This window comes from Rhamphochromis longiceps, linkage group LG22 (genome assembly GCF_057381845.1).
Source record: "Rhamphochromis longiceps isolate RC_006_pf linkage group LG22, R_longiceps_female_GT1.1, whole genome shotgun sequence".
Taxonomy (NCBI): Eukaryota; Metazoa; Chordata; class Actinopteri; order Cichliformes; family Cichlidae; genus Rhamphochromis; species Rhamphochromis longiceps.
Window position 1 is genome coordinate 34,134,077 of NC_140577.1, and position 26,298 is coordinate 34,160,374.

General features: G+C 38.4%; 1 protein-coding gene and 1 long non-coding RNA gene across 2 annotated transcripts; both read left to right on the forward strand.

Annotated features, from left to right (window-relative positions):
- The first annotated feature begins 187 nt into the window (after positions 1-187).
- LOC146644384 (uncharacterized) lies at positions 188-3,113 on the forward strand. The gene is made up of 8 exons (XM_085395424.1): positions 188-380; positions 460-521; positions 1,142-1,451; positions 1,688-1,767; positions 1,887-1,942; positions 2,297-2,386; positions 2,483-2,784; positions 2,938-3,113. Exons 1-8 carry the CDS (start codon positions 188-190, stop codon positions 3,111-3,113), a joined length of 1,269 nt encoding a protein of 422 aa, XP_085251550.1.
- Positions 3,114-9,595: 6,482 nt separating this feature from the next.
- LOC146644385 (uncharacterized) lies at positions 9,596-12,381 on the forward strand. Its single transcript, XR_014909436.1, has 5 exons — positions 9,596-9,726; positions 10,989-11,239; positions 11,407-11,572; positions 11,694-11,789; positions 12,241-12,381. It is a non-coding gene; the product is annotated as an uncharacterized LOC146644385 (long non-coding RNA).
- Positions 12,382-26,298: the final 13,917 nt, after the last annotated feature.

Here is a 26,298-nt window from a genome sequence, read left to right on the forward strand (position 1 = left end):
TTGCTCTGAGTAATTGATTGAAAAACATTCTCATGGTAAAACAAGTATTTGCAAGTGAGGTTATACAAATCTAAGTGTAATGTTTTTGGTTCAGGAGTCTTAATGTAAGATGTGAAATACTTGTATTTTCTGTGGGTTGTAGTGAATCTTAATTTTGTAAAACATTTGATGGGGTCATTTTTTACAGATGTACTGTACCTTCTGTGGACACCTCTTGGCAGACAGTCCTGCCTTTTGTAGTCTATGTGGTAAAAACATCAAGTTTTTAAAGGACATCACCAGCACTGTGTCGAGAAATCCTGCCCTTGGTGAAGAGGCAGCAGCTCTTCCATCTACCAGTTCCAGCATCCTGACTGGCACAACTATACAGTCTACACAGGGTAAAAAACATATTTGTATTAAATAAATCTTCTTAACTGTCCCTTCCCTAAAATGATAATTTTTTTTTTCTGTTTATAGCTGGGAAATCATTAGTGGAGTCATTTATAAAATTTAGGGATGTGAAAGAAAGGGAAAGAAAGGCATTTTTTCAAAGAAACACCAGGAACAGAAACCAATGAAGGTATGTCATAAACTTGAACGTGGACGTTGACCACTTTTGTTGCTAATACAAAATCCAAATTACCTGTAGCACTGCCAAGGCATCGCTGTAAATTTCCATATGCATATGAAAGGAACTGTATATATTGCAAGGGTGGCCAACTATGTCCTCTACAGCTATGGACCCCCCCCCCCCCTCCCCTCCCCCCATACTATCTCTGTTTAATTTACTTTGAGGCTGATTGCTGTTTATTACCTGCATATGGTGTGTTCAGCTAATCACAACCTTGGACATTAGTGTTGCTCGGGGAACGTTGAAGAAACTAGAAACGATCTAGTTGCCGCTCTTGGGGATTGTAGTTCACCACTGATACAGGGCTTACAATTTTTAACCTGATCAGAATTTCTTAATTGTCAGCCTTTGGTCAACATTCCTTCAATAATATATGCCCCCTGTTAAAACTAGATTTAGTCGCTAATGTTGTCTTTTGAGTCACAGCACAGCTGGAGCACAACTACAGATCAGAAATAAAATGGAAGACAGGGAAGATCATGTAGGAGCAAAGATGTAAAAACATGTTATTGTTAATCTCATTCCTAGATACAGATTGGCATCATGAGAAGGACCAGTGATGGTATAAGACCTGTTCGAGGAAAGTCACTTCCAGTTGATGTTCATTCTCACTGGTCAACTGAGCAAATCTTGTCTGCCAGCGTGAAAAAACATAAGGACTTTAACCAGGACATGGCCGATGGACCCTATGTACTGCTATACCCTGATGCAAGGGAAGTTAACACAATTCCTGGAACCAACACCCCTTTCAACATCCAAAAATACAAGGATGCCATAGGGAAGGCCTATCAAAGAATAACTCTCTACATTTGTAACCATGATGACTTCTTAAATACTGGTAAGTGATTCTGATAATGCAGTGACAATCATAAATTTTAGATATTAAAAATAATTCAAGATTTTCAAAAAAATGTTAATCAGAGAGTGACATGATTTTGCCACAGATTTTAAATATATTTAATTTGTGCTGCATAGCCAAAGTGTTCTATATGTTTGCTAATTGTTAGATATAGCTTTCAATACATACAGTCTAATTTAAATATATGTATGTTTTGAATCATTGAATATTTGCAGATTGCAACACAGAGTGTGAATCTGAAGAGGACAATGAAGTTCAAGTAAAAGCAGTAGAAAGCCCACTGTCGGACACTGTGGTTAGTCTTTTTTCTTTACCATTGTTTTGTGTGTGTGTCTGTGTTTGTTTACACCAATATAATCAAGAAAATTTTAAAGTTTTAAAAAGTGCTGTTAAGCTTATTTTACTACTTATCAGGTATGGGATTTTCCAGATAATCACAGCACACCGGAAAGAGCACCTTCAAGAAATAGGTAAGTTTTGTATTGTGGAGGATACAGTGCGGCGACCCTGAATAGGGAGGAGCCAAAACACATTATTATGTATTATATTGTAAATTCTGAAATTATTTAAATTCTTTACAGGGGGTCAAACTTGCAAACTTCTTCTGAAGTAAGACTCTGAAAAATGTCTAATTATCATACAGGCTACAAACATAAATTATATTAACTGTTCATATATTTTTGATATTTAGACTCAAGGTCCCTGCTACAGGTATGTTTTGGACACAGAAATTTGTGTATTGAGACACTAGACCAATAAAATCTTAGTTAACTTTAGATTTTAAGAAATGTTCTACTTTGCCCACTAAATGTTTTTCATTGCAGCACATACACAAGTGTTTATGCACCGATTGTAATTGATAGTGACTCAGACAAAGAAGTTCTCATCGAAAAGGATGAGAGTGAAACACAAAGGTAAGTATACATTTAAATGTGAGAATGTAAATATGCTAAAAGTGAGTAATAACATCCTCATTTTATGTGATATTAAATAATTTTTTTATGTTCTAGTACAAATGGCCTGACTGCTGCAGAAGTACTTGAAGAGCTGGCGTCTAAGACAATAAAAACATCTATCAGCAGATTTAATATAAACAGAGCAAATGTTTGGGATGGAGCAGCTCGGGGCTTTAGACGTGTGTCTTACAACCCAACTGATGATATACTAGTGAAGTTCAGCGATGATGCAGGACAGCGTGAAGATGGAATGGATAATGGTGGTCCTAAACATGAATTTTTGACATTATGCCTTAGATCACGACGAATCTTTGATGGACTTGAGGACAGCAAATTTCTTACATTTGACAGCGCTGGTGAGAAAGTTATACCATCTGACTATAAAATTAAATTAATACATTCTGAAGTTAAGCTTGGATGATTAATTGTTTATTAAAATAAAAAGGCATATAATTTAAAGCATTATTTTAGCATAATCAAATAATGCTTTGATTATGCTTGTCTTGTAGGGAGACATCAGTATGTCTCCCTACAAGACATACTGATGTTTGCCACGGGCCTAAACAGCATTCCACCAGCTGGAATGGAACCAAGACCAAGATTGCTGTTTGGTGATGCATCACGTTTCCCAATTGGGAAAACATGTGCAAACACCATTGTGATACCAATGGTTTTCTGGAATTGATCCTTATAAACAGAAAAAAAAAAGATGGGAAATGGTAAAATAGATCATCAGACAAGAAATGTGCAGTTTTAAATAACAATGACATTTTAAAACCAATGTATTGTCTCATTATTAAACTAAATTAATATGTTGCTTCTTTGGGCCTCAGTAAATTCAAGACAAATAAAGTCTACAACTATAACCCTAACCTGGACGACTAAGAATCTTCACAGATATATACCTTAATGGTTTAAATGATTGCAAAATAACGTGTATGCAATTTATATAACATAAAAATAATATAGTACATAAGGACTGCATTCAAATGTAAATAAACTGTAAACAGCCAAATGGCAGCTTTGTGAACTGGTTGAGACAACCTTTTTTTTAATGTTATTTGTGAAATACTTACTGTTGTCGACAAACGCCAAAAACTCAATATGTTTGCCACATGAACCGCAGAACTTGACTTCTCCCACGTTATGGCCACAATATGGACAAAACATTCTTATCCTGAAACAAACAGCATTTTTCTTTTAAAATAGAGTATTAAAACGGCAAAGGGCAGACCTAAGCTAAAGTGTATATACACAAACGCATTTCCAACACAACAGCTATGTTGCTAGCGTAAAACAGAACTTCCAAAACACAACTACCTAGATAACTTAAATTACACAATTGAGAGCATATGTGTATTAGTTGTTGATTTATACACAAACACTAATATATATTCAAATAATTAAAAAAAAAATGAAGGTTCATTTACCTTTTACTGCCACACACCAAATCCGGTCATTAGAAACGTCATGGCTTATGTAGCCACTAGGTAACAAAAACTCAACACTGCCCCTAGCGTCCTGGAGCACTTCCGTTGTGTTTTGTATTTTGCGTGTGTTTTGTATTTTGCGTGTGTTTTGTATTTTGCATGTGCTTTGTATTTTGCATGTGTTTTGTATTTTGCGTGTGTTTTGTATTTTGCGTGTGTTTTGTATTTTGCGTGTGTTTTGTATTTTGCATGTGTTTTGTATTTTGCATGTGTTTTGTATTTTGCATGTGTTTTGTATTTTGCATGTGCTTTGTATTTTGCATGTGTTTTGTATTTTGCATGTGTTTTGTATTTTGCATGTGTTTTGGAGTTTGTACGTGCTTTGTCTCTAGGGGCCACCGTACCTGAGTGTTTACTGAAGCCATTTAATGTTTAGCTTTCTGCATAAGCTGGATAGAGACATTCAGCTGAGGGCAGAAGATGCCTTTTGTCTGATTTTTTTCTGACTATTTAACGATCACTTATTAACTTTATTTTATGAGCAAAAGCGTATTTAATTTGATTATACCTTTATAACCTATTTTAATTATTTAATGGTTCTGGTCTACCAACACGTGTGCCGTCCCATGGACAGCTCCAGGCTGGATGGCCCCCAAAAGTGATTTTCTTTGTCTCAGGGTCAGCCTCTGTGAAGCACGTTCTGTAACTTTACGTATGAAAAGTGCCATATGAATATTGTTTGATTTGAGTATACTAAATTGAGTATACCTCTTTTTTATTTTTACATTTTTTTCTCTTAACCTTTTCTTTTACTTGGAATCTATTCTAGTTATTTCTAATTGTGGTTTGTTTGTTTTCACAGGACGTCAGCCAAGAAGCATTGAAAGAGGACTGCAGTAATCACATGATGAAGATCATCGTAATCCATCCCAATGTGGCACGGGAAAACCAAGATCCTGTGAACGTATCGGTCATCATTGAGGGGACAGAAATTCTGGAGGACTGCGGAAGTGTGACAAACGCTTGCCTCCTGATGTGATGTGCGTGATGTGCAGCACCTGAAACTACGGATACTGGATGCCTGTGCTGGCATTGCTCCTGCGGTGTTGCTATCAGTGTCATGGTTCTGGGTCAGTATTGACCCAGCATTCTGAGTTCTGGTCTATTTTTGAATGAACGTTTTGTTTCTCTGGTGTTTTGTTGATGATGATTATTATTGTTTGAGTTCTATGTGTTATATTCGGTATGCCTGCTTATGAGTCTGCGTCTGTGTCTCTGTCTGTCGTGTGCTACCTGTTTTATTTTGTAGGTCTGTGTCCTATGTCAGTGCGTTCAGCTTTGTGCTCTCCCTGTCTCGTCAGTGTAATCAGCGTCAGCCGTGTCTCCCAGCTTTTTCCTCTTCGCTCCGTTCACCTCTTGTATTTAGTGTCTGTGTCTTCCCCTACTTGGTGTCGCATCGTTAACGTCTGTTCATCCTCTTACCTTCTCCATGCTGTGTGTTTGTCATGTTCCAGTTTTCCAGCACCAGTGTCTTTTGCGAGTCATAGTTTGAGGAGTTTTTCCAGCAATAAAGCTGCGTTTTTAGTTTAAGTCCTGTCTCCAAGAGTCCTGCATATTGGGTCCACCACTCCTGCCTGCCTGCCACACAGCCAACCATGACAATCAGTGTGTGAAGAGTGGGAGAAGAGGGTTGCATTGATAATCCAACACAATGGGCAGCACATTGAGCACATTTTATAAGTGTCAGAGTGTGTCAGAAACTTGTAAATAACTCATGAATGAATAAAGTTACCTTGAAACCAAGCACACCATTGTTTTTCTTGTGACATTACCAATAAGTTTGATGTGTCAAATGGCCCTCTTCCTATACTCTGCTGCAGGTCCATATATCAAATGATCACTGTGGCATTACTGAGAGTTAAAACACATTCTTAAGTCTTTCATCTTTAATAAAATTATCAGCGTTCTGCTCTACCAGGTGTAACAACTGAGTTTAACATCCAGGCATCCATGAAAACGGAATTTATGACATTTAACGGAGTTAGAAGTTAGCAGGAAGTTAGATCGCTAGCTTCCATCTAAATACAATATAGCATGTCCTGACTACGGGGTTTTGGAAACAAATTTAAACGTACAGCTCTGTTATCACTTCCAACATAAATGAAGACAGAAAACTAAACAGCAGTGACGTTTGTAGGGTTACTGAAGTTTGGCTAGCTGGTATATAATGATGTGCTATGTGACCGCTAGCGACACAGCTATGTTAGCATAATATAAACAAGCTAACTTTTTTTCCACTGGATAAAAGTTAACGTGAGGGTTCTCAGTGGTCAGGAACAAATGTAATCGCATGGCAGGATGCTGTAAAAGGACCAAACTTCAGCCAGGAGAACAACTGAGATAATCTATCCACAATACGAGGTTAGTCATTCATATACTGCTGCATGGGCTGTGCTGTAGTTACATCGTAAGGTTTTAAAAACTGAGCTTAAATAAATGATTAGCGGTAATAAAAGCCGAGGGAGGTCAATGGTGATCACTGACTTTTTTTAGGAGCTTTTTGAGATTAAATAGAAGAAAATACAAAGCATTAAACACGTTAACAACACAAAAGCCATATTAAACACAGACTACTTTAGGCCCGGAAGTAGGATTCGTCACATCATCACTTAATAATCGGATTGAAAAAACAAAAGTTGTATCCAAGATGGCCGACTTCTAAATGGCCACCATGGTCACCACCCATCTTGAGGAGTTTACCCCCTCACATATACTAATGTGCCACAAACAGGACTTTAACATCACCAACCATTCCCATTTTATTACGGTGTATCCATATAAATGGCCCACCCTGTACTTTTATTTATTCACTCCACATAAAATGTAATAAATAAATCATATAATACAAAAACCAACTATTCACATTTCAACTTTTAGCTTTTTCCTTTTAAACAAATTTAAAGCGAAACAACACAAAAGACTGCAAACCACAACACAATTAAATATAAATTAAAATATGAAAACAAAAAGAAGATTCTCTGTCATTCTCTGTCATATGGGCCTGCATGAATAAACTTTCTGAATCCTTTATCATCCGCAACTGAAAATAGTTGTGGATGATTACTATACCTTTTTAATGTGACGCTTTTGTCCCTGGCTCTCTTCCTCTGTCTCTCCCTCCTGCTCTGTTGCTGTGCTACTGCAACTGTAACTACCGCCCCTCCCCCCTCTTCTCAGCACAAGCACAAGGCTCGCATGCGGAGTGAAGCGGGAAAAAAGTGCGAGAGAGAGGGTGAGAAAAAGAAAAAGAAACCCCATGGCTCGCGATAAGGAGCCGGCTCGCGTCGTTCACGTCAAAGATCCGGCTCTAAGAGCCATTTCGTTCGCAACCGACACATCACTAATGAATATGAAAAAAGTAACACTACAGACAAATAAAAATGAAATATTATTACACATTAGATCATTATTTTAAAACTAAATTTGGAGTATAAATCGCTCTATAAAGTGTAATCATATTACTCTGAGCAGTGTGAATAACCCTTGGTTTTTAATATTTTTACACATTTTATTGTTAATTTTGACACTAAATGGAATAAAATTAACACTGGAAAGTTAACACTGGCCATAGAGTCAATTTTACTCTAATTTTGAGTGGGACCAAATGTTATCTGAAACGGAATTAAAATCAACTCTCTAAGTGTAAAATTGACACTTGGTTTTTGGTATGTGCAACTTTTTTCAATATAATGTATTTGGTGAAATGCACTATCCCTACCATCATTATGTCAGAGCTCCTGTAATTATTGACGTTAATATTCATCTGAACAAAGCTACTGACACTTTGGCACTGGAATTTACATGATTATAGTGTTGTGAAAAGGTATTTGCCCTCTTCTTCAATTTTTGTTTTGCATATTTAGATAACCCAGGTAAATATACAATGTAGTTTTTACATGATGACTTCACTGATTAAGGGGAAATAAAATTTAATTTAAAACCTACCTGGAACTATGTGAAAAAAACAACTTCCACCTAAACCTAATTACTGGTTGTGCCTTTCCTGGCAGAAGGAACTCCAATAAAGCTGTGAGAAGTCTGTGAAATAATTTTGGCTCACTCTTTGTGGAATAGTTATAATACTTAAGAATAGCTTTTATTCAAACACATTGGTGGGTTTTGGAGCATGGATGGCTCGTTTAAAGTCATGACAAAGCATCTCAACTGGATTTAGCTCAGGACTTTGAAAGGCTAAAGAATGGTTTTGGAGTGGTCTAGTGGGGTTTCTGTTGTGTTTTGGATCATTGTTCTGCTGCAATAACCCAATGGGTTTGAGCTTCAGGTAATGTGGTGCCAAAAGCATGCATTTGATATAAACATGCAGAGTCCTTCTGAGGCAATAATGAGTCACCCAACTTTTGTTTACCGATGTAATATCAGAACATAGGATTGGGCCGAATAGTGTGCAGATTTACATTTAACAGCTTTACAACACTTCTTGGGGAGGAAAAGGGGACAAATGTTTGGGTTATCGCTTTTAATAATGATTGTTAATGGAATAAGTATCTCTTAACTTTTGAACAGAAATAAAGTGGGCACAATCACTTTCAGGAACATATTACAGGTTTTGCAATGATTTAAATCCAGGTTTCCTCTGTAGTGACTCTCATTGCACCTTGATGCACATCTCTCACTGTGACTCGGGGGAACTTAAGCCTTATTTGAGGCAAGCAGTAAAGACCTCATTCCAGCTGTGTAATTACAGTGTAGATTGGTAGATTATTTTGCATTACCAGTGCCTGTCGCTTCCCAGCGAAGAGTCTTACAGAGAATAGAACAAACTATAGAATGAGATCTAAATTCACTACTGGAGAAACATACTCCCAAATTCATTAACAGGTAAAGAAATACATATCAGTATAATGGAAAAGTTGCCTTAGCTTTTACATCTTCTCTCAGGTATCATCTTACCACATTTGATGCTATTGGATCACAGCAGTATTGTGACACTTCCTATTCCTGGTGATATGCACAGTGGTGTTTTCACATTACCAGTGGTTATTATTGTGTGTAACACATTTAATTGCAAACCTTTACATACTATTGCTTTCACATGCTTCATCCAAAGCTCTGCTGAATCACCTGATTTATATAATACCTTGGTAACAATATGATAACCTTCTTATTGCTAGCAGGTTATGTCTGTGTTTGAATTTTCACATCTTTTTAGACTTACCTCATAATAATAAGGTAATATTGGCCGATGTTTTATCATATTTGGATAGTATTACTATATTATAATCCTTAGTTTCCTGCTTTGCTTAAAAGTGTATACCCTGGATTATTAAATGGAAATACCTGTGTTTTCTATGTAATAAACACACTGTAAGACCGAATAGTAATAGTTTGATAAATGAAATGAGTTCCAACTACTTAAAAACCTGTTATAAGTTCATACACCTTTATTTTTTTGAGTAGTTTGAACAAGTTTGTTTTTTCAAGTTATCAGTACTTGAATATATTGATTAGTTTCTGGCATTGCCCTCAAATAATTTGAGTTTTAACACTGACGTCACTTACGTGCCTACGTACATACCTACGTGCGCCACCTGTTTCTTTATGAAGTGCTGGCAACCATCTTGGATTCCTCGCTTCGAGTGTGAATGCCCGCTCATTACTCCGAAAGAAACTTGTGGAACGTTAATATCCGAACAGAAATAAAAACATTTGTCAAGGCATTGCCTTTGACGCTGGATAAAGGAGGGCATGCTATGGTATGTTACGGACTTTTGAACTGGAACAGCTAACGCTCTGCACTTGGCTAGCTGCATTTACCGCCTTTGCAGCATCTTCAGGAGCGCTTTTGTGGTAAGTTTTATTTTTTCTGAAACTGTAGTTCTCCGTTGTAATATGGGTTTTTATCGTCATAAATGTACAACTCTAGCAGGCATTTAAGAATTACATGCATGTGTCGTTTTATCCATGTCGGCTTGGCCCCAAAGTGTTTTGCATGAATTATGCTAATAAGCTCATATTTAGTATGGCCTGTAAATGGCCTGTATTTATATAGTGCTTTACTAGTCCCTAAGGACCCCAAAGCGCTTTACATATCCAGTCATCCACCCATTCACACACACATTCACACACTGGTGATGGCAAGCTACATTGTAGCCACAGCCACCCTGGGGCGCACTGACAGAGGCGAGGCTGCTGGACACTGGCGCCACCGGGCCCTCTGACCACCACCAGTAGGCAACGGGTGAAGTGTCTTGCCCAAGGACACAACGACCGAGACTGTCCAAGCCGGGGCTCGAAACAGCAACCTTCCGATTACAAGGCGACCTCCCAACTCTTGAGCCACGATCGCCCCATCATGGCTCAAGAGTTGTATAACACATTATTAGTCCCAGCAGAGGCTGGGACTAATAATGTGTTAATAACTTTTAGAATAACTTTTCTAATCTCTTACTATTTTAAAAGAAGTCTTTAGAAGGCATTTCTGGATTTGCAGATTATAAACTGCCTTGTGGTTAAATTGTTGAATCAATATGCACTGCTGCGCTGCTTCACACTTAGCGCATACGTGGATATTGATATTGGCTAGCCCATTTGCTAACTGGTGGAACTTGAAACTTACATTTAGTTCTCTGGAGTTGTACATATTAAAACTGGGGCAGCAAAATTGTAGGCACAGGACATATTTACAAAAGCAGTGAATAATCATTACATAATTACGCGGTAGAACTTGGTTTACATTGCAAATAGTTATGTATACTAAATTGAAATGTAGAATCTTCTGAACTGTAAAATTGTTGTGCCTGGTCTATTTTAGGTTAGCTTAAGGGTGAATCCATCAATAATATATTTACCAAACAGTTGTTTTTTCGTTTTATTTTATTCTGATGCCCAGTGTTCATTAGTGAAAGACTTAGTTTTTTTTATCTGTCAGGGGCTGGGTCTGTGACACAGAATTTTGAGTTTATTTTGTATTTTTGCTTTCTTATGTTATATTGAAATGAGGTGAAGTTCTTGTATTGTTGTTATTATTAGTTAAGGTTTAGTTGAGTTCTGGGCTGGTTATGTTTCATCTGTGTCTCCTTGGTTGTGTGTCTTTTCTGTTCTCTGTGTAGTCTGTCTTGTCTTCTGTGTTTTACTGTTATGTCCATGCCAGGGCAGAAGTAAATTTTCAGGGGTGAAGATGCTGTTTACCTTGACCAGCTAAGACTACAGATTGTAGATGAAGTCGAGAAAAGTGAAAAGAATCCTGATTACAAAGCTGATGCTCACAACTTTGGCCTTGCAATGCAAAGAGATCATCAATGATGACCTACCAGTAGGTCAGATCCTGGATTGCTGGCCTACTCTGAAATCCCAGTCCCAGGTAAGAATGTATATAGATGTATCTAACAAGATGTATTTTATATCAACTCCTGTTATCTGGCCTGTCTGAACAAATTATGCCTTTGGAGTGTAAGGATTTTGATGTATTTTGCAAAGAATTATAGACTAATTGAAACTTGTAAACACAAATATATCCTGTGTGTTCAGATCTGTGCAGAATTCCACAGGATTACAAACCTCCACCTGAAGAACCACTTTTATGCTGTTGGACCAACATGCTCCCCGGCTCCAGAGCTTATTCAGAAAGAAAGCTGTTTGCACAGGGAACGTGTCTGATGTCCTGTCTCAGCTCTTCAGAAGCTATAATCTCCAGGTTAGTGGGTTTTTGTCTTGTTTTTTGAGCTTTATTTAATTTGATCAATTTTTCCAATTTTAATTACCATTCTTGACTAGGTTAGCCAATAATTTAAAATAAAAATTTTCTTGTGATGTAGGAACAAGCTGATATCCATGCCCAAAGTGCTGGTGTGCTTCATGCCCTCTCTGCCTATTTGTACGAAGACACCTCTACCTTCATCAAAACATGGGATGTAAGTTTTGGACAAAGTTGTGAACAATATCTTAGTAGCATCCTTGTTTAGATTTCTCAAAACATTATGACACTTTGACAGTTTGAGAAGCATCTCCATGCTTGGATCTGTCTACAACAGTGTCCATGTCACATAATGGAAACACTACCTGTTTTTAATGTGTGTAGACCTTCTATAATGTTCCTAGCCCAACCATACATCACTGTACAAATGAAAAAAATATATAACTCCTATTTACTTTCTGTTGTTATTGCTACGAAGAGGTATGACTTTGCTTTACTAAAAGTACTATTTTTGTCAGTTTGTTTTCTCAAATCTTTGGTGTGATGTGGCTTTTTTGTTTTTCAAACAATTGATTTCTGAGCTAGTAATAATCCAGAAATGTGACTTGTATAGATGAAACTAAGAGAAATAGGAATGTACTAACATGTAGTAATTTTGTTTTCTGTAGATGATGCATTCTGATAGACCAGATATTAGTGAAGTGCCACTTGGACTCCTCCTGATCAGAGCCAATTCCAGCGATGCAACATTCTTCTGCCCTGAGAAGACTGCAGTTTTGGTCGAGGGTAACATGATCGTTGTTTTCACCACCCTGGCTGATGCATTTCTAGTAATATTTGGACTGACCGACGTCCTGCACCTAAGCTACCCAAAATGTTTGGCCAACATTTTTGACTTTATTCAGAAAGTTTTGATGGGTCTGGAGGGTGGGAAGTTGAAGCCCAAAGTGCTGAGTCTTAAAAATGATCTTTTGGCAGCAGAATAATGTCCAGGATTCCTACACAGCCCTCAAGTGCCTGTTAAAGCAAGTAATTCAGTTTATCATGTTTCCAAGTCTGGATAAGTTTTTTATAAAAAGAGAGAATAGAATAAAGAAATCTTTGCAGACTCTGTTTCATACTTCATTATCTAAAAGCCACATCCAAAGTAAAAGGGGTGATTTTATTTTATTTATTTATTTTTTTCCCCCATTATCACTTGTGTTTTAGTTGATTTTGATTGTGTTTTTAGTCAGATAACTGCAAATCTATAGAGAAAATGAAGGACAATCTCACTACATTTCTGGCTTCTAGGTGGGATCTTGAATGTCACTTAAGGAACGTTCCTCCTGAACTACTCATAACTGACATAAGGCGCTAAGGAGGTTTATAACACTTTGTTTATGTCTCTAAAGAAGTATTTTTCTATTTAAAGTTTTATTGCTTTGTTGTTGAGACTGTGATTGCACTCTACAAATGTGCATTTAGCATAACCACAGTATTGGCATATTAAAAAGGTTACCAATTATATTTCAGTGTATTAGCTGCACTATACTATACTATTACTTTCATTCGGTTTTCCCTCCTAATAATGCAGGATTTTCTTTTCCTTTTGTTTGTTTTTTAATAAAAAGGCCATACTCATGTGTTAGTCCACAGAAGGACTGGTAGCTCCCCTTAGGATAAGGGTTCAGATCGCGCGAACAGGTGTGGAATTAGAGCTCTGGGTAGCTCCCCAACTGGGTCTAGACTGGGTCTAGAGAGTATTTTAAATTCAGGGAATTTAAAATAGAAAGTAGCTCGTCCACAGAAGGACTAGTAGCTCCCCTTACGATAAGGGTTCAGATCGCGCGAACAGGTGTGAAATGTGTGTGTTTAGTTAGTTTGTTTGTTTGCTTGTTTTAATTAATTTTAAATCATGCTTTTTATTTGTTTTTGTTTCTAATGTCTCTGTAAAGCACTTTGAATCACCTTGTTGTTGAATTGTGCTATACAAATAAATTTGCCTTGCCTTGCCTTGCCTTGCCTAATCAAATTTGAATACTCTTAAAACATGTTGTGAAATTCTTTATTTCTAATATTGTAACCTTGTGCCAAAATTTCTGACATTATTCCCTATAAAATGTGGTGGATTTATGTCTTTGGGCTTTTTGTTAGAAAGGCTATGTGTCAAAGTAACTCAATAAATTTGTAACTTGAATTTATATTTTCTGTCTTATGTTTTTACAAGTGTAATTATTTTGGGCACTTTTTTTTTATATCAAATTCAAAACACAGTAGATTTGGATATTACGAGCATTTGTATTTAAAATTTTTGAGTTGTATTAGCTTAAAATGGATAACATTTTGAAACTAAAAATTAATTCCTTAAAGTTACTTGAGCTAGATTTGTACTTGAAACTCAAAATATCAAGTAGAGAGTACTAAACCAAAAATGTGGATATAACATAAAAACATTTATCAATGGTACTTAAAAATATTTATCTAAAGCTAATAAATAAAGTGTGTTTATTTAACTTTTGTTTTTAAGTTTTAGTTACTTAAAATATTTTATGTAATCAGTTTCACCAAAAGTTTTGAGTAAAATTAACTTATTGGGTTTTACAGTGCAGGAAACAGAGCTGCAAAAAGCCAAACCGCCTGTTTCTATTTAATAACATCGTGATAACCATTTTAATAACCTTTTAAAACAAACGTAAACAATAGTGATGTCTACCTGGAAAGACCAGTTTCTGTGTAATAAGCAGAAATGTATTACCACGGTAATGATTAAAACAAGCATTAGGAAATCCGGAATTAAAAAGAAACTCTTGGTACAAAAAGCAATTGGAGTTAAAAAAGAAATCATGGAATCAATTTATAGACCGAAATGTATTCTAAACTTTTGACTCATCAAAGCAGCCACCTTTGGCAGATATAACAGCTAAACACACCCGTGGCATTCTTTCTACAATAGAAAAATATCAAATATTGTTCAGAAATGTATCGCACTTGTACATCACTTTGCTTTCACTCTTTTGTCCAGTACATCCCAAACTACCATCTTACCATCTTGTTCTGTTTTCCTGTAGTTCTGGCATAGCTTGGAGTTGTGTTTTGGGTAATTATCTTGCTGTAGGACCCCTAACCAACAAGGTGCATAACAAAGTATACTGCATGGTGCTGCAGAATGCTGTGATAGCCATTTTAGTCCAGGGTACCTCTCACTCTGTACAACTCACCTACCCGGGATCCAGTAAAACAGCCCTAAACTATCACACTTCCTCCTCCATGTTTGGCAGTTGATGCCACACACTGTGGAACCATCCTTTCGCCTACTCGATGGTGTACAAAGATTCTGTGTGATGAACCAAAGATTTCAAATTTTGATTCATCAGTCCATAATACATTCTTCCAGTCTTCAGTAGTCCAGTGACTGTGTTTCATGGCCCAGGCAAGCCTCTTTGTCTTATTCTGAAATATTAGGAATGGCTTTCTTCCCGCAACTTGCCCTGTCAAACCTGCAGCTCGAAGTCTTCTCTTAACAGTGGAAACTGAGACTTGCTAACACAACCACTATTAAGCTGTGCTTGAAGCTGTTCTCCTGTGAGCCACCTATCACACAAACTGTTAACTCTCAGAAACTTGTCCTCTGATTCAGTTGTGGCTTTGGGTCTGCCAGACCTCTTCCTGTCAGAGTTTGCCCCAGTTTCTGAGTGCCATTTGGTACCCACTGGCAGTTCACAACTTACTGTTGTAGCATTTCAAGCTATTCATTAGCCTTGAGCAACTTAAATTGCACTAAATATCTGGAAAAAATGGGGAGTTCTAAAACTTTTGACCAGTAGTGTAACCCTATTTAAAATAGTTTTTGAAATGTTTAAAAGAATAAAACATGTGTAGAGGACTGGCTTTTACAGGATATTTTTATATCAGGGACAAGCAGAGGGACAATACATAATGTGATAAACATATTTCAAATAGGAATAAAAGTGGTCATGGAACACATTTAAAATGTCCAGTACACAAAAATAACATGCCATCCATGGTCTCCCGCTTATCTAATTCAGGGTTGTAGGTGGCGCTTATCAAATTCATGTTGTGGGGAGCACACCAACACCATGCTGCGTCGCCTACATCACTGATTGACCTCTAACCATCCAAAGTTCCAGCCTGTCTCTCGATTAGCACCAAGCCACCCACGTGCTGTCATGTGGCAAGCCTTGTAAAATTTAACAAAGGAACCAAGATGCGGATATGCAGTGAAGTGAGAGGGCTTTATAGGAGGCTGGACCGACGGGCCAGACAGAACATCCTCCGGCGGGTCAGTCATCACAGGCAAATGGGAACCACGAAGAGGCTGCTTGGTACCAAGTACCAAGCAGAGGGTCAGGCAAGTCCTGAGGAGTCAGCTGAATGGGAAGAACACGATCTGGGAAATCAACACTGAAGATATGCGTAGCTTATTTAACCCTTTAGAACCGAGCAGAGCGGTCCCGCTCCGATTTGCCTAACTATTTTTAAATCCCAGTAGAACTGCAACCACGTAAGCTAGCGCAATAATTTTTTTTGCATATGAAACTGGAGAACTTGTACTTACATATCGCACATGCAGCTTTTCCCAGAGAGATGTTTCCTTCCTCTAATATGTTTGCAGAAATCATGTAAAAAGCGAACAAATAAAAAAAAAAACATAATCCTCAGCCAGACTCTTTATCGATCTGATCAGCTGTACACATCACTTCCTACTTTGATTATGCCTCGTCACGTTGTCACCGTGACCTATCACGTGGACCTGTACAACAACAACAGGAAGTGACGTCATTTCACCCGGGAAATTTAGTTATTTCTCTCGCTCGTGTATATTGTCGCTTTTTCTAGAAACATACACGTACAAAACACAGAACACACACTTTTTACACACTCAAACACATCCACCCATTACATTATTATACAGCAACAATCCAGACACACCAAATACTTCACATTGCGCGAAGCTTTGGATCTGATTACCGCCCCTCCTGAATACGGAGCTTCTGGCCATTTGTCGGATCCTGATTCTGCCGACAGTGAGGATGAGGCCGACTTCGTTGAAGGGATTGACCCTTGCCAAGACAAGTATGTATATTGTTTGAAATAAAATAATGTTTTTTATGGAAGAGAAACGTAGGAAAAATTACGTTTGCAGTGCAAAAGAGGAATTTCGCACCGCGACACAATTTTGCCCAAATTACACACCGTTATATAACTCTCGTGCTTTACAAATTGAACAGATGGTATAATTTCTTTTGTGTATAGTGTTGATAATGTTGAAGAGGAGGGAACTGAAGTCTCCTGCTCAACTGAAGCAGCCCCTACTCCGGAGGGAAGCAGAGGGAGGGGAAGGAGTCGGATGACTTGTCCTCCGGCAAAAAGAGGCAAGCGCTCCAGGTCACTTCCCGGTGATGCAGCTGCCTGGATGAGTGAAAAGGACCCTGACAGCTTGCCTCATTCTCTACCGAATTTCTGTCCAAAAAGAAAGCCAGGTGTGCAGCTGCCATTTTCAGAATGTGTGGACAGTCCATCGCCATCTGAACTATTCAAGATATACTTTGACCATGCTGCTATAAGAACACTGTGTGTCAACACAAACAAAAATGCAGCTAAAAATATTGCTGCAGGCAAAAAATTCACATGGACTGATCTCACAGAGGCTGAACTGTACCATTACATTGGCATAACACTCTACATGGGGGTTCTAAAGCTGCCTAAAATGAGAGATTTTTGGCGCGTGAATTCGATTTTTCATGTGCAATATCCGTCTGAGGTCATGACCAGAGACCGGTTCCTCACCATCACTTGGAATATTCATATGAGTGACCTGCGGAAGACACTCTCAATGACAGAAAAAAAGGAACTACAGATTATGACTGCCTGCACAGACTACGTCCCCTGTATGACAGTTTACGTGTATCCTGCAAAGCTGTATACCACCCACAGCAAAACCTCTCTGTGGATGAGCGCATGGTTTCCACTAAAGCCAGAGTTTTCCTGAAGCAATACATAAAAAGCAAGCCAACAAAGTGGGGGATAAAACTTTTTGTGCTATCTGACAACACAGGCTACACAGTGGATTTTAACATTTATACAGGGAGGTCAACTCTGGTAACTGGGAAGGGGCTGTCATTTGATGCTGTGATGGCACTTATAAACAAAAACTACCTGGGAACAGGATATCACATTTATTGTGATAACTTTTATACAAGCCCAGCACTTTTTCACCACCTTTATGATCTGGGGTTTGGAGCATGTGGGACATTTCGGGACACTAGAGTTGGAGTCCCAAAAACCAAACTTAACGCCCTGACAAAAAAATCTCCACGAGGGACAATCAGGTGGATCAGAGAGGGCCCTCTCATTTTTATCAAGTGGATGGACACAAGGGAGGTGAGTGTGTGCTCAACTCTGCACAGTGCCTTCTCAGGAGACACCGTGAAAAGGATGTGCAAGGCTGAAGGACAACACAGAGCAATTGAGGTGCCAGTGCCATCAGCTGTAAAGGACTACAACCGCTTTATGGGAGGAGTTGATCTGTCAGACCAGCTGATTGGCTCCTATTCTTCATGGAGAAAGAGCAGGAAGTGGTATGTGACAGTTCTGCACCACTTTATAGACATTGCTGTCACAAACAGCTACTTGGTCAGCAAGGAGCTCTGTGGCAGACTGGAGCAGCAGCCAATGACGCACCAGGATTTCCAGGAGCAGTTGGTCGCTGAACTCTGTGGGGTGTCCTCACAATCAGGAGCGAAGAGCTACCAACACATCCCAGTTGCCATTGTTGAAGGGGCATCTGGTCAAAACAAAGCCACAAAGGGGCGCCGGAAGTGCAGGCTGTGTGGGAAGTGCACACCCTTCAAGTGTGAGGCATGCAAAGTGGCTCTGTGCGTCATTGTGGACAGGAACTGTCACAGGGCCTATCACACCTCCACTACTGCTGCTGAAGAATGATATTTGACTTTTTTCTCTCTCTAAAAGTAATGTGACACTAAGAACTTTTACTGCACTATTGTAAACTTTTTTTTAAATTATTGTCATGTTGCCAAATTGTGCAAAATATTAATTTATTTATTTATTGGTTATGCTCCACCGGGGCTACTGAAAAGCAATATTTGACTGTGCCTTTCTGTATATAAATTCCTGTGACACTTATAAGTACTATTATTGTATTGTACTATTATAAATAGTTCATTGTTCATGTTGTATTTTTATTGTCATGTTGTTAAATTGTGCCCAATATGCATTTTATTGATTTTCGTTTTTTACTACTGTTTATAAAAATGATTATATCTCAAAAATGAATTGATGAAAAAACTCCAAATAAATTTTGTGTAGTTTGAAAGGACTTTGTGCAACTTTTTTTCATTTACAATTTTGAGCTATATAGGTTTGATATTTTTGTATCAACAAAAATATGTGAAAAACAAAAAACGTTTTTAAATTTTTTCGTGGTTTATTGCACTTTTTTTTTTTAGCAATTTCTATAGTTACTATGGATTTGTTACACACATATTATTAAAATGTGGGATATAAGGGTTGTATTGATGTATAGTAAGTTAAAATACTCAAAAAAATGGGCCTACAGTATGTAAAAATGTAAACATAAGGTCTGGCGGACTTGTTCTATGGTAGGTCTTAAAGGGTTAAAATGTGTTAGGTAGAATGTAGAATTATTGTAGAGACACTGACACTGCCCTGGATGCAATAAAGGCCTGAGTGTGTCATGAATTTAGGAGTAGATTTCTAGGAGGCCCTCCCCCACTTTGAACTGTGAAAGTAAGACAAAGAGAAGTTAATGTTGAGTGGAAATTCCCCAGGGGAGACCTGGGTGGGGGTCTCAGTGTTTGTAATATGTTAACTCTGTTTTCTCTGTTGTGTAGAGGAATTTGGTGTAGCTTGGGTGAGGAGATTACTTTTATGATCGGCAGGAAGTCACGTACTCAGAGACACACACACATACAGTGCTCAGTGGCGTGTCTAGAAAATTTTTGTTGGGGGGCCAGGTAGGGGCACAGATTTGGAGAAGGGTGGCAGATGTAATTGGCAGATAATGTTTTAAAAAAATTCTACCAACCGTTAACCATAATTCAATAACCCTATAAACCTAACAACCGAATGCACTTTTAACTCTTATTAGAATGAGATTTTAACCACTACGGTGCAAAGTTTTTAGATACTGCGCTGATAAAGTACAAGAGATACAATCAGTCAGTGTTTATTCAGCAGTCAAGGACATCAATATTTGCATAGTATTTTTATTGACATGTAGTGCACATATGTTTTGGGCAAAAACATTTTTGAATATTAAAATACGAACATTTGTAACAAACAATTGACAAATTATCCAATGCCAATGTAAAACTTTATCTGCCTATTAAAAAAAGAAGATAATCTTCTCACAAACTGGTGTTTGATTTCGAAACAGGAAAAAAGTGGGGAAACAACTGAAAAGACTAACATTTGAATAAAACCTGAAAGCAAGTAAATACTTTCTATGGTGCCTTATGGTAAACTTTGGTAATATTGATGTATAAAGAACAACACTGGCTGATGATGAAATACAGTCAGCTGGCATGGTGACACTGCCAGTATTAACCTGCAGGGCTGGACTGGGACAGAAAATCGGGCAGTTTGACTAGAGACCGGCCCACCAGGTATTAAAGCCATAAAGACTTTGACTGAAAACAAACCCTGTTTTGACAGTGATGTACAGTCTCGTTGGTATATGTATGATTTCTATACATTTTACGTCAGATAAAAACTTTGGTTGTAAAATTTAGATAATTATTTAATAAAAGCGAGATTTTTTAAATGAGAATAAGAAAGAAAAGTATTTCTTTGTGTCCCCCTCTCCCTGTTAATGCCCTACCTGCTCCCCTGGCAAAACTTTGCTAGACCCGCCCCTGCACAGTTACCAGCTGTAGGCTGCTTAGAAAAGGATCCTGGTGTTATTAGTCTCTCAGAAACAGTTCATAACTTCCCTTCAACTCATTCATGTGAACTAAAAGGTAAACCTGTTTCTCCATCACCTGTTCAGCTCTGATGATTCAGTAAGGACATCTCCTGGTTTCATCCTCATGTTTCCCTCTCACCACATATCCAAACCGACATCATGACCAGCAGCTTTACAGCTGTGGATCCAGCCAACATCAGCTGATACTAGAAAGTAATATTAAATAAATTCTAACAACAGCTGATCAAGCTTAAACGTGCAGCTGTTGTTTAGCGCGACATCTATGGAACGCCAGGACTGCCATAATGAATTAATTAAATACACCATTAAATAATTAATTAAATGTGTCAATAATTAATTAAAATTGGAATTAATTAATTAAATAAATAGTTATGACACATGTAATTAATTAATTATTGACACATTTAATTAATTATTTATGTATTTCACATTTTAATTAATTATTGACACATTTAATTAATTAATTATTGACACATTTAATTAATTATTTATGTATTTCACATTTTAATTAATTATTGACACATTTAATTAATTATTGACACATTTAATTAATTATTTAATGATATATTTATTTATTTCATTTTGGCAGTCCTGGCGCCTGGCTCTCATCATGAAATAATTTTATCTGTCAGCCTCACCCATCAAACTCAGGGGGCGGGGTTAACGCTGATCGAGTCAAAACCATTGCTTTGGCCTGGTGGCCATTGTTTCTAGCACACAACAACCGGCATGTGGAAGCTAACAGAACTGAGCTTTGAAAAACCCTGTTTGTGTGTCACCAAATACCGTTTTAATATTTTTTTAGCCGAGAATGTAGTGGTTTAATCTTCATGTGTCTGGTCGGTTTGTCAAGATACAGCCTCTTTGCAAAAGTGCTTCGATGATTTCGGAGATGTCTGCCCAGTCTCACGGCAAAGCGTGGGATAGACCCGCTCGCCTCGCAAGCAATCCCACCGACAAAGCGCAGGCCCTGGTACACAGCTGTAGTAACCCCCGCTGACTTCTTTTACTGAGGTTATATTTATCGGTGTTTTATTTCCTGATGTTCTTATGTGTCCTACGTGTTTCAGTCGCCAATTCTGAATTATAACTAACATTAAAAACATGTTTAAGGAGGAGAGAGAGCAAATAAATCTGTTTAACATCTGATCTTTGGGTTTTTGTTCAGTAATCAGCGTGACCTGTGTATAAACGCATAAAAGAGATAACGTTGGTGTTTCTGTCATGTAGTAACTGCTGGCTTTAACTGTACAAAGGTTGTTCGACACTATGAAACACATACAGACTTCATGATGTTCGGCTAATATTTTTATTGTGAATATTAATCATGAGGGTAAACGGCCCTGTACACCACGGAGCGAGGTCAGCATATCCACGATATCCTCAGCTCCATGAGTTAACACAGAGTTTCCCAGCTGACTAACTGCCAACTATTCCAGAGACATGAAAATATACAGCATAAAGAAAAGTGTAAGAGACTCAGCAGCAGATTAGAATAACAGTTATAGATTTAATAAATCACCAAATTAACAAACCTGTTCGAACAGTTTGAGTTTGTGTTCCCTCAGCTGCAGACTCGCTGCTGTTTAAATGTTTGAAAAGGAAGATTAGATATAAACAAACGTCAAACATAGACTCAGTCTGCCTTCACATTTGATATGAGGCCAGCACGTATAGTGGCTGTGTCCTGTTTTAAGATCATACATGTAAAATTGTTGTCTGACCTCCGTCGATCCAGCCGCTCAGAGTCCGTGGTTACCATGGTTACTGCATAAGCAGCTATAATGTTAACAGCTGGCACTGAGAAAACCTACCAGCAGCATGGGTGTTTATGTTTTTCATTGCAAAAGAACCGTCTGAATGGTTAACTGAAGTTAACTTGGATAAATTATAGTTAAGGAGTATCACAGATAACGCCTACGTGAGCTGTGTGACTGTTCACCACTACACTGAAATCAGTAGGCTATTACTGAAATACACGTTGTCATGGTCTGGAGTCTGCGACTCCGTGTTTATGTTTAGTTTATTAGTATTCTGTGGTTTTGGTTACCTTGGGTGTTTGTACTCTTCTGTTTCATGGTTCATGTTCCTATGTTCTGTGTCCCCCAGTCTGTGTTAAGTTGGTGTGTTATGTCATTGCGTGTATGTGTTTCCTGTTTTATTGTGAAGGTCTGCGTCTTATGTGAGTGTTTTCAGTTTGCCTCCCTAGTCTCGTCACGTAATCACTCCCAGCTGTGTTCCCCACCTGTGTGTAATCTCCCTGTGTTCTCTGAGTGTATTTTAGTTGTATCTTCTGTCATGGTAGTGGCTGGTTCGTCTGTGTTGTTTCCCCTCGGTCTCCCTGCGTCTCTCCGTATGTATTTCCCCGGACCTCCCTGCATCTTCATTTCTGGGTTGTGTTGTTAGTTTACCCAGTTTAGGTTTCCGGTTTCATGTTTTCCCACCATTGCTGTTTGTACCCACCCTTGTAAATAAATATTCACCTGCACCAGAGCTGCCGCCTTTTGGGTCCTTTCTACTACTCCACACGGCTTGCAAACCGTGACACACGTGCTATATCATAAACTATGATATAAATAGGGAGGTCCTATTAACATGTTTAGTTTTAAAGGACACCTTCCTGCCTTTAGTCTCCTTCATGAGCAGTATTAGTTTTCTTCTAACATCCAGAAGTCTGCACGATGTGTTTCACAGTTTGTAACAAGCCTTTGACAGGTAAACATAACATGACCGAAAAAGCCAAAAAAAAAAAAAAAAGAGAGAAAGAGTGTTGACATAAGAAGAGAAAATGCTCTCAATTATGGAGACAGGCAAATGGTTCATTTATGTTTGATGTGTGTTTATTCCTCCCTAAATATCGTCGGTGAAGTTTGCCATGCACGTCAGATTTTCCTGCGCATTTTTATACCTCTGCCAACAGAGAGAGAAAAAAATCACATTCTAACAGACAGCTGGTGCTTAGAATACAGTTGAATAACTATTAAAAAACTGATGATATTTAGATGATAGTTCAGTCTAACACATGTGCCAGTGAACCATTAAACGTCTGTGAAACTATGCAGTTATGAAACATAACTTTAACCTCAGCCAAACCGATTTGCTCAGTTGTAAATAAAACAGCGAAGTAAACGTGACCCGACAGACAGAACCTGAGTGAATGAAGTCCAGCGTTTAACCACTGAGAGCTAAAACTCAGCTGAGGTTTCAAAGCTGTGTGCCGGTGATTGGACATCAGCCGCTGATGAAGCTGTTCGCCTATAAAGTGCTCTGTAAGGAAACAAGCTCCAGCAGCTCTGCGCTCGGGGAAAACACTATATTTACTTATCTTGTGCAGAAAAATGCGCTGACATTGCGTTATATCGAGCACCGGCTGCCCAGTTAAACTGTGACTATCACCAGGTAACGTAGGCGTGTTTCTTGAATTAGCAGCAGGTGTTAAACAGCTGACAGATGAGGAGGAGGATGCATGCAGGTAAACTGAGGGTCTGTTGAGCTGATCGCTGGTTTCGTGAGAAAAATGTCAGCTCATTCTTTATGTTACAGAAGCACAGAGACACAAGACCAGGCGGAAAGAGACGATCGTTCGGTGAAAATGAGAATCTGCGAATGCAACATGTGGAACACGGAGAGTGGAATATGTAAACAAACTGGTTAACGTAACCCCCTGGGTGCACTCTGCATGCTAATTGTTAGCAGAGCTAGTGAAATCTCTGAAAACATCTGAGCACTTTTGCAAACATGTTCTATGTTGACAACCTGACCAGACATACGGCGCGACATTCGCGGCTAAAACACTGTTAAAAGTGTAGCTGGTGACAGAAAAACGGGGTATTTTAAAACTACACCACCACCATTGCTGCCTGTGATTTGATCTGCATTCTGGGATACCTGGCTGCCCCAAGTCTACACAAGCAATTTTGCACGGCAACCAATCAAATGTTAGAGAAGCTGCATGGGCAGCGTTAACCCCGCCCCCTGAGTTTGATGGGTGAGGCTGACAGATAAAATTATTTCATGATGAGAGCCAGGCGCCAGGACTGCCAAAATGAAATAAATAAATATATCATTAAATAATTAATTAAATGTGTCAATAATTAATTAAATGTGTCAATAATTAATTAAATGTGTCAATAATTAATTAATTAAATGTGTCAATAACTAATTAAAATGTGAAATACATAAATAATTAATTAAATGTGTCAATAATTAATTAATTACATGTGTCATAACTATTTATTTAATTAATTAATTCCAATTTTAATTAATTATTGACACATTTAATTATTTAATGGTGTATTTAATTAATTCATTATGGCAGTCCTGGCGTTCCATAGGCATCCGCTGGTTTCCTCTTTCTGGCGCAAAGTGGGCGATAAATGAGCCGATCAGCTGATCATTGATCAGTTTCATGATTGAAGTAGCAACAGGAGAGGGAGGGGGAGAGAATGAGAGAAGAAGAGGCAGCTGTGCAGCGTAACGACAGAATAAATCCAGCTTTGTGTCTTTTTTTCATTATAGCTAAAGTCCGGGACAAACTGCATCTCTTCTCAGCTCAATACGAAACGCGTAATATTTTCTCTGAATGAGGGACCATTCCATTTTTTTAAGGAGCCATTGGCAACTCTACTAACTAACCTTATGAATAAAATAAAGTTCACTATCAGTAACATCATAGCACCCACCCAGCTGTACTGTATAAAAACTCCGTCAAGCTGGCTAGAACGCAGTATGAGTTATTGTAACTGACGGTAAAAAGTCAGCACAACGAAAATAAACTCCACCTAAACTTGGTTTAAATCTGACCCAGATAGACTGCAGGTCATAACTTCTTACCTGAAGTTCAGTTCACCTGACACTCGGACTGGTGGCTGCCTCGGGTCTCTCCTCCTGCCTCCCCTTCCCTCATCCACCTGCTGGCCTCTGTGGAAGCCCCGCCATAGCCACCACCAAACAACTGAGTTATTTTTACACATCGACCTGCATCTGGCCAATCCACCACCTCTCATTGTTCATGCCATTACAAAAAAAATTAAAAATAAGTCACCGGGCATATGCCCGGTATGCCCGATGGCCAGTCCAGCTATGTTAACCTGCAACCAAATCTGCAGCTCCATACAGCAATGTTACGACTTAGATTATATCTTATAACTCATAACTCTTATGTTAGCTGCCCTCAGTAGCATACTGTCTGATATATTCCACGGCTGCAATAATTCTTTAAGTGTTATTTTTTCCTTGGTATTCTAATTTCACCGAAGTTTACTAAACTCAACAAACTTAATATTACTTACCGGGACATTTATTCTGTCCTCATTTTCTTTTACCGAAAAATTGTTTCCTGCAGTGCCGTCTTTCGTGCTTGGCTCTCCTACCTTTGCTAACGTGATAGCGCAGAAGCCGATGCTGTATTCACTTACACTCGGATATCTGAGCTTCACCGTGACAACATAATCGTTGGTACGCGCATACATTCACTCACGTGCACTCATATAGACATACGGGTACACGCACACACAGGCACTCACATGCTCGTCCATACACACAGACACAGAGTTTGCAGCACACCATGGGGGTTTTATGATGGGGTCAGTTCTATAAAGCTGACAGACAAAGGAGTGAAGATTTTGCAGAGGGACACCGGCCTTTGCAGGTCTTCCCTTCTAGAAGATGCATGCGTAAATAAAGATGAATAAAGGTTTTTGTGAAAATGACTACTGAGTCCGGTGCCATCTCTGGATGCCCGAGGAATAAAAAAGAA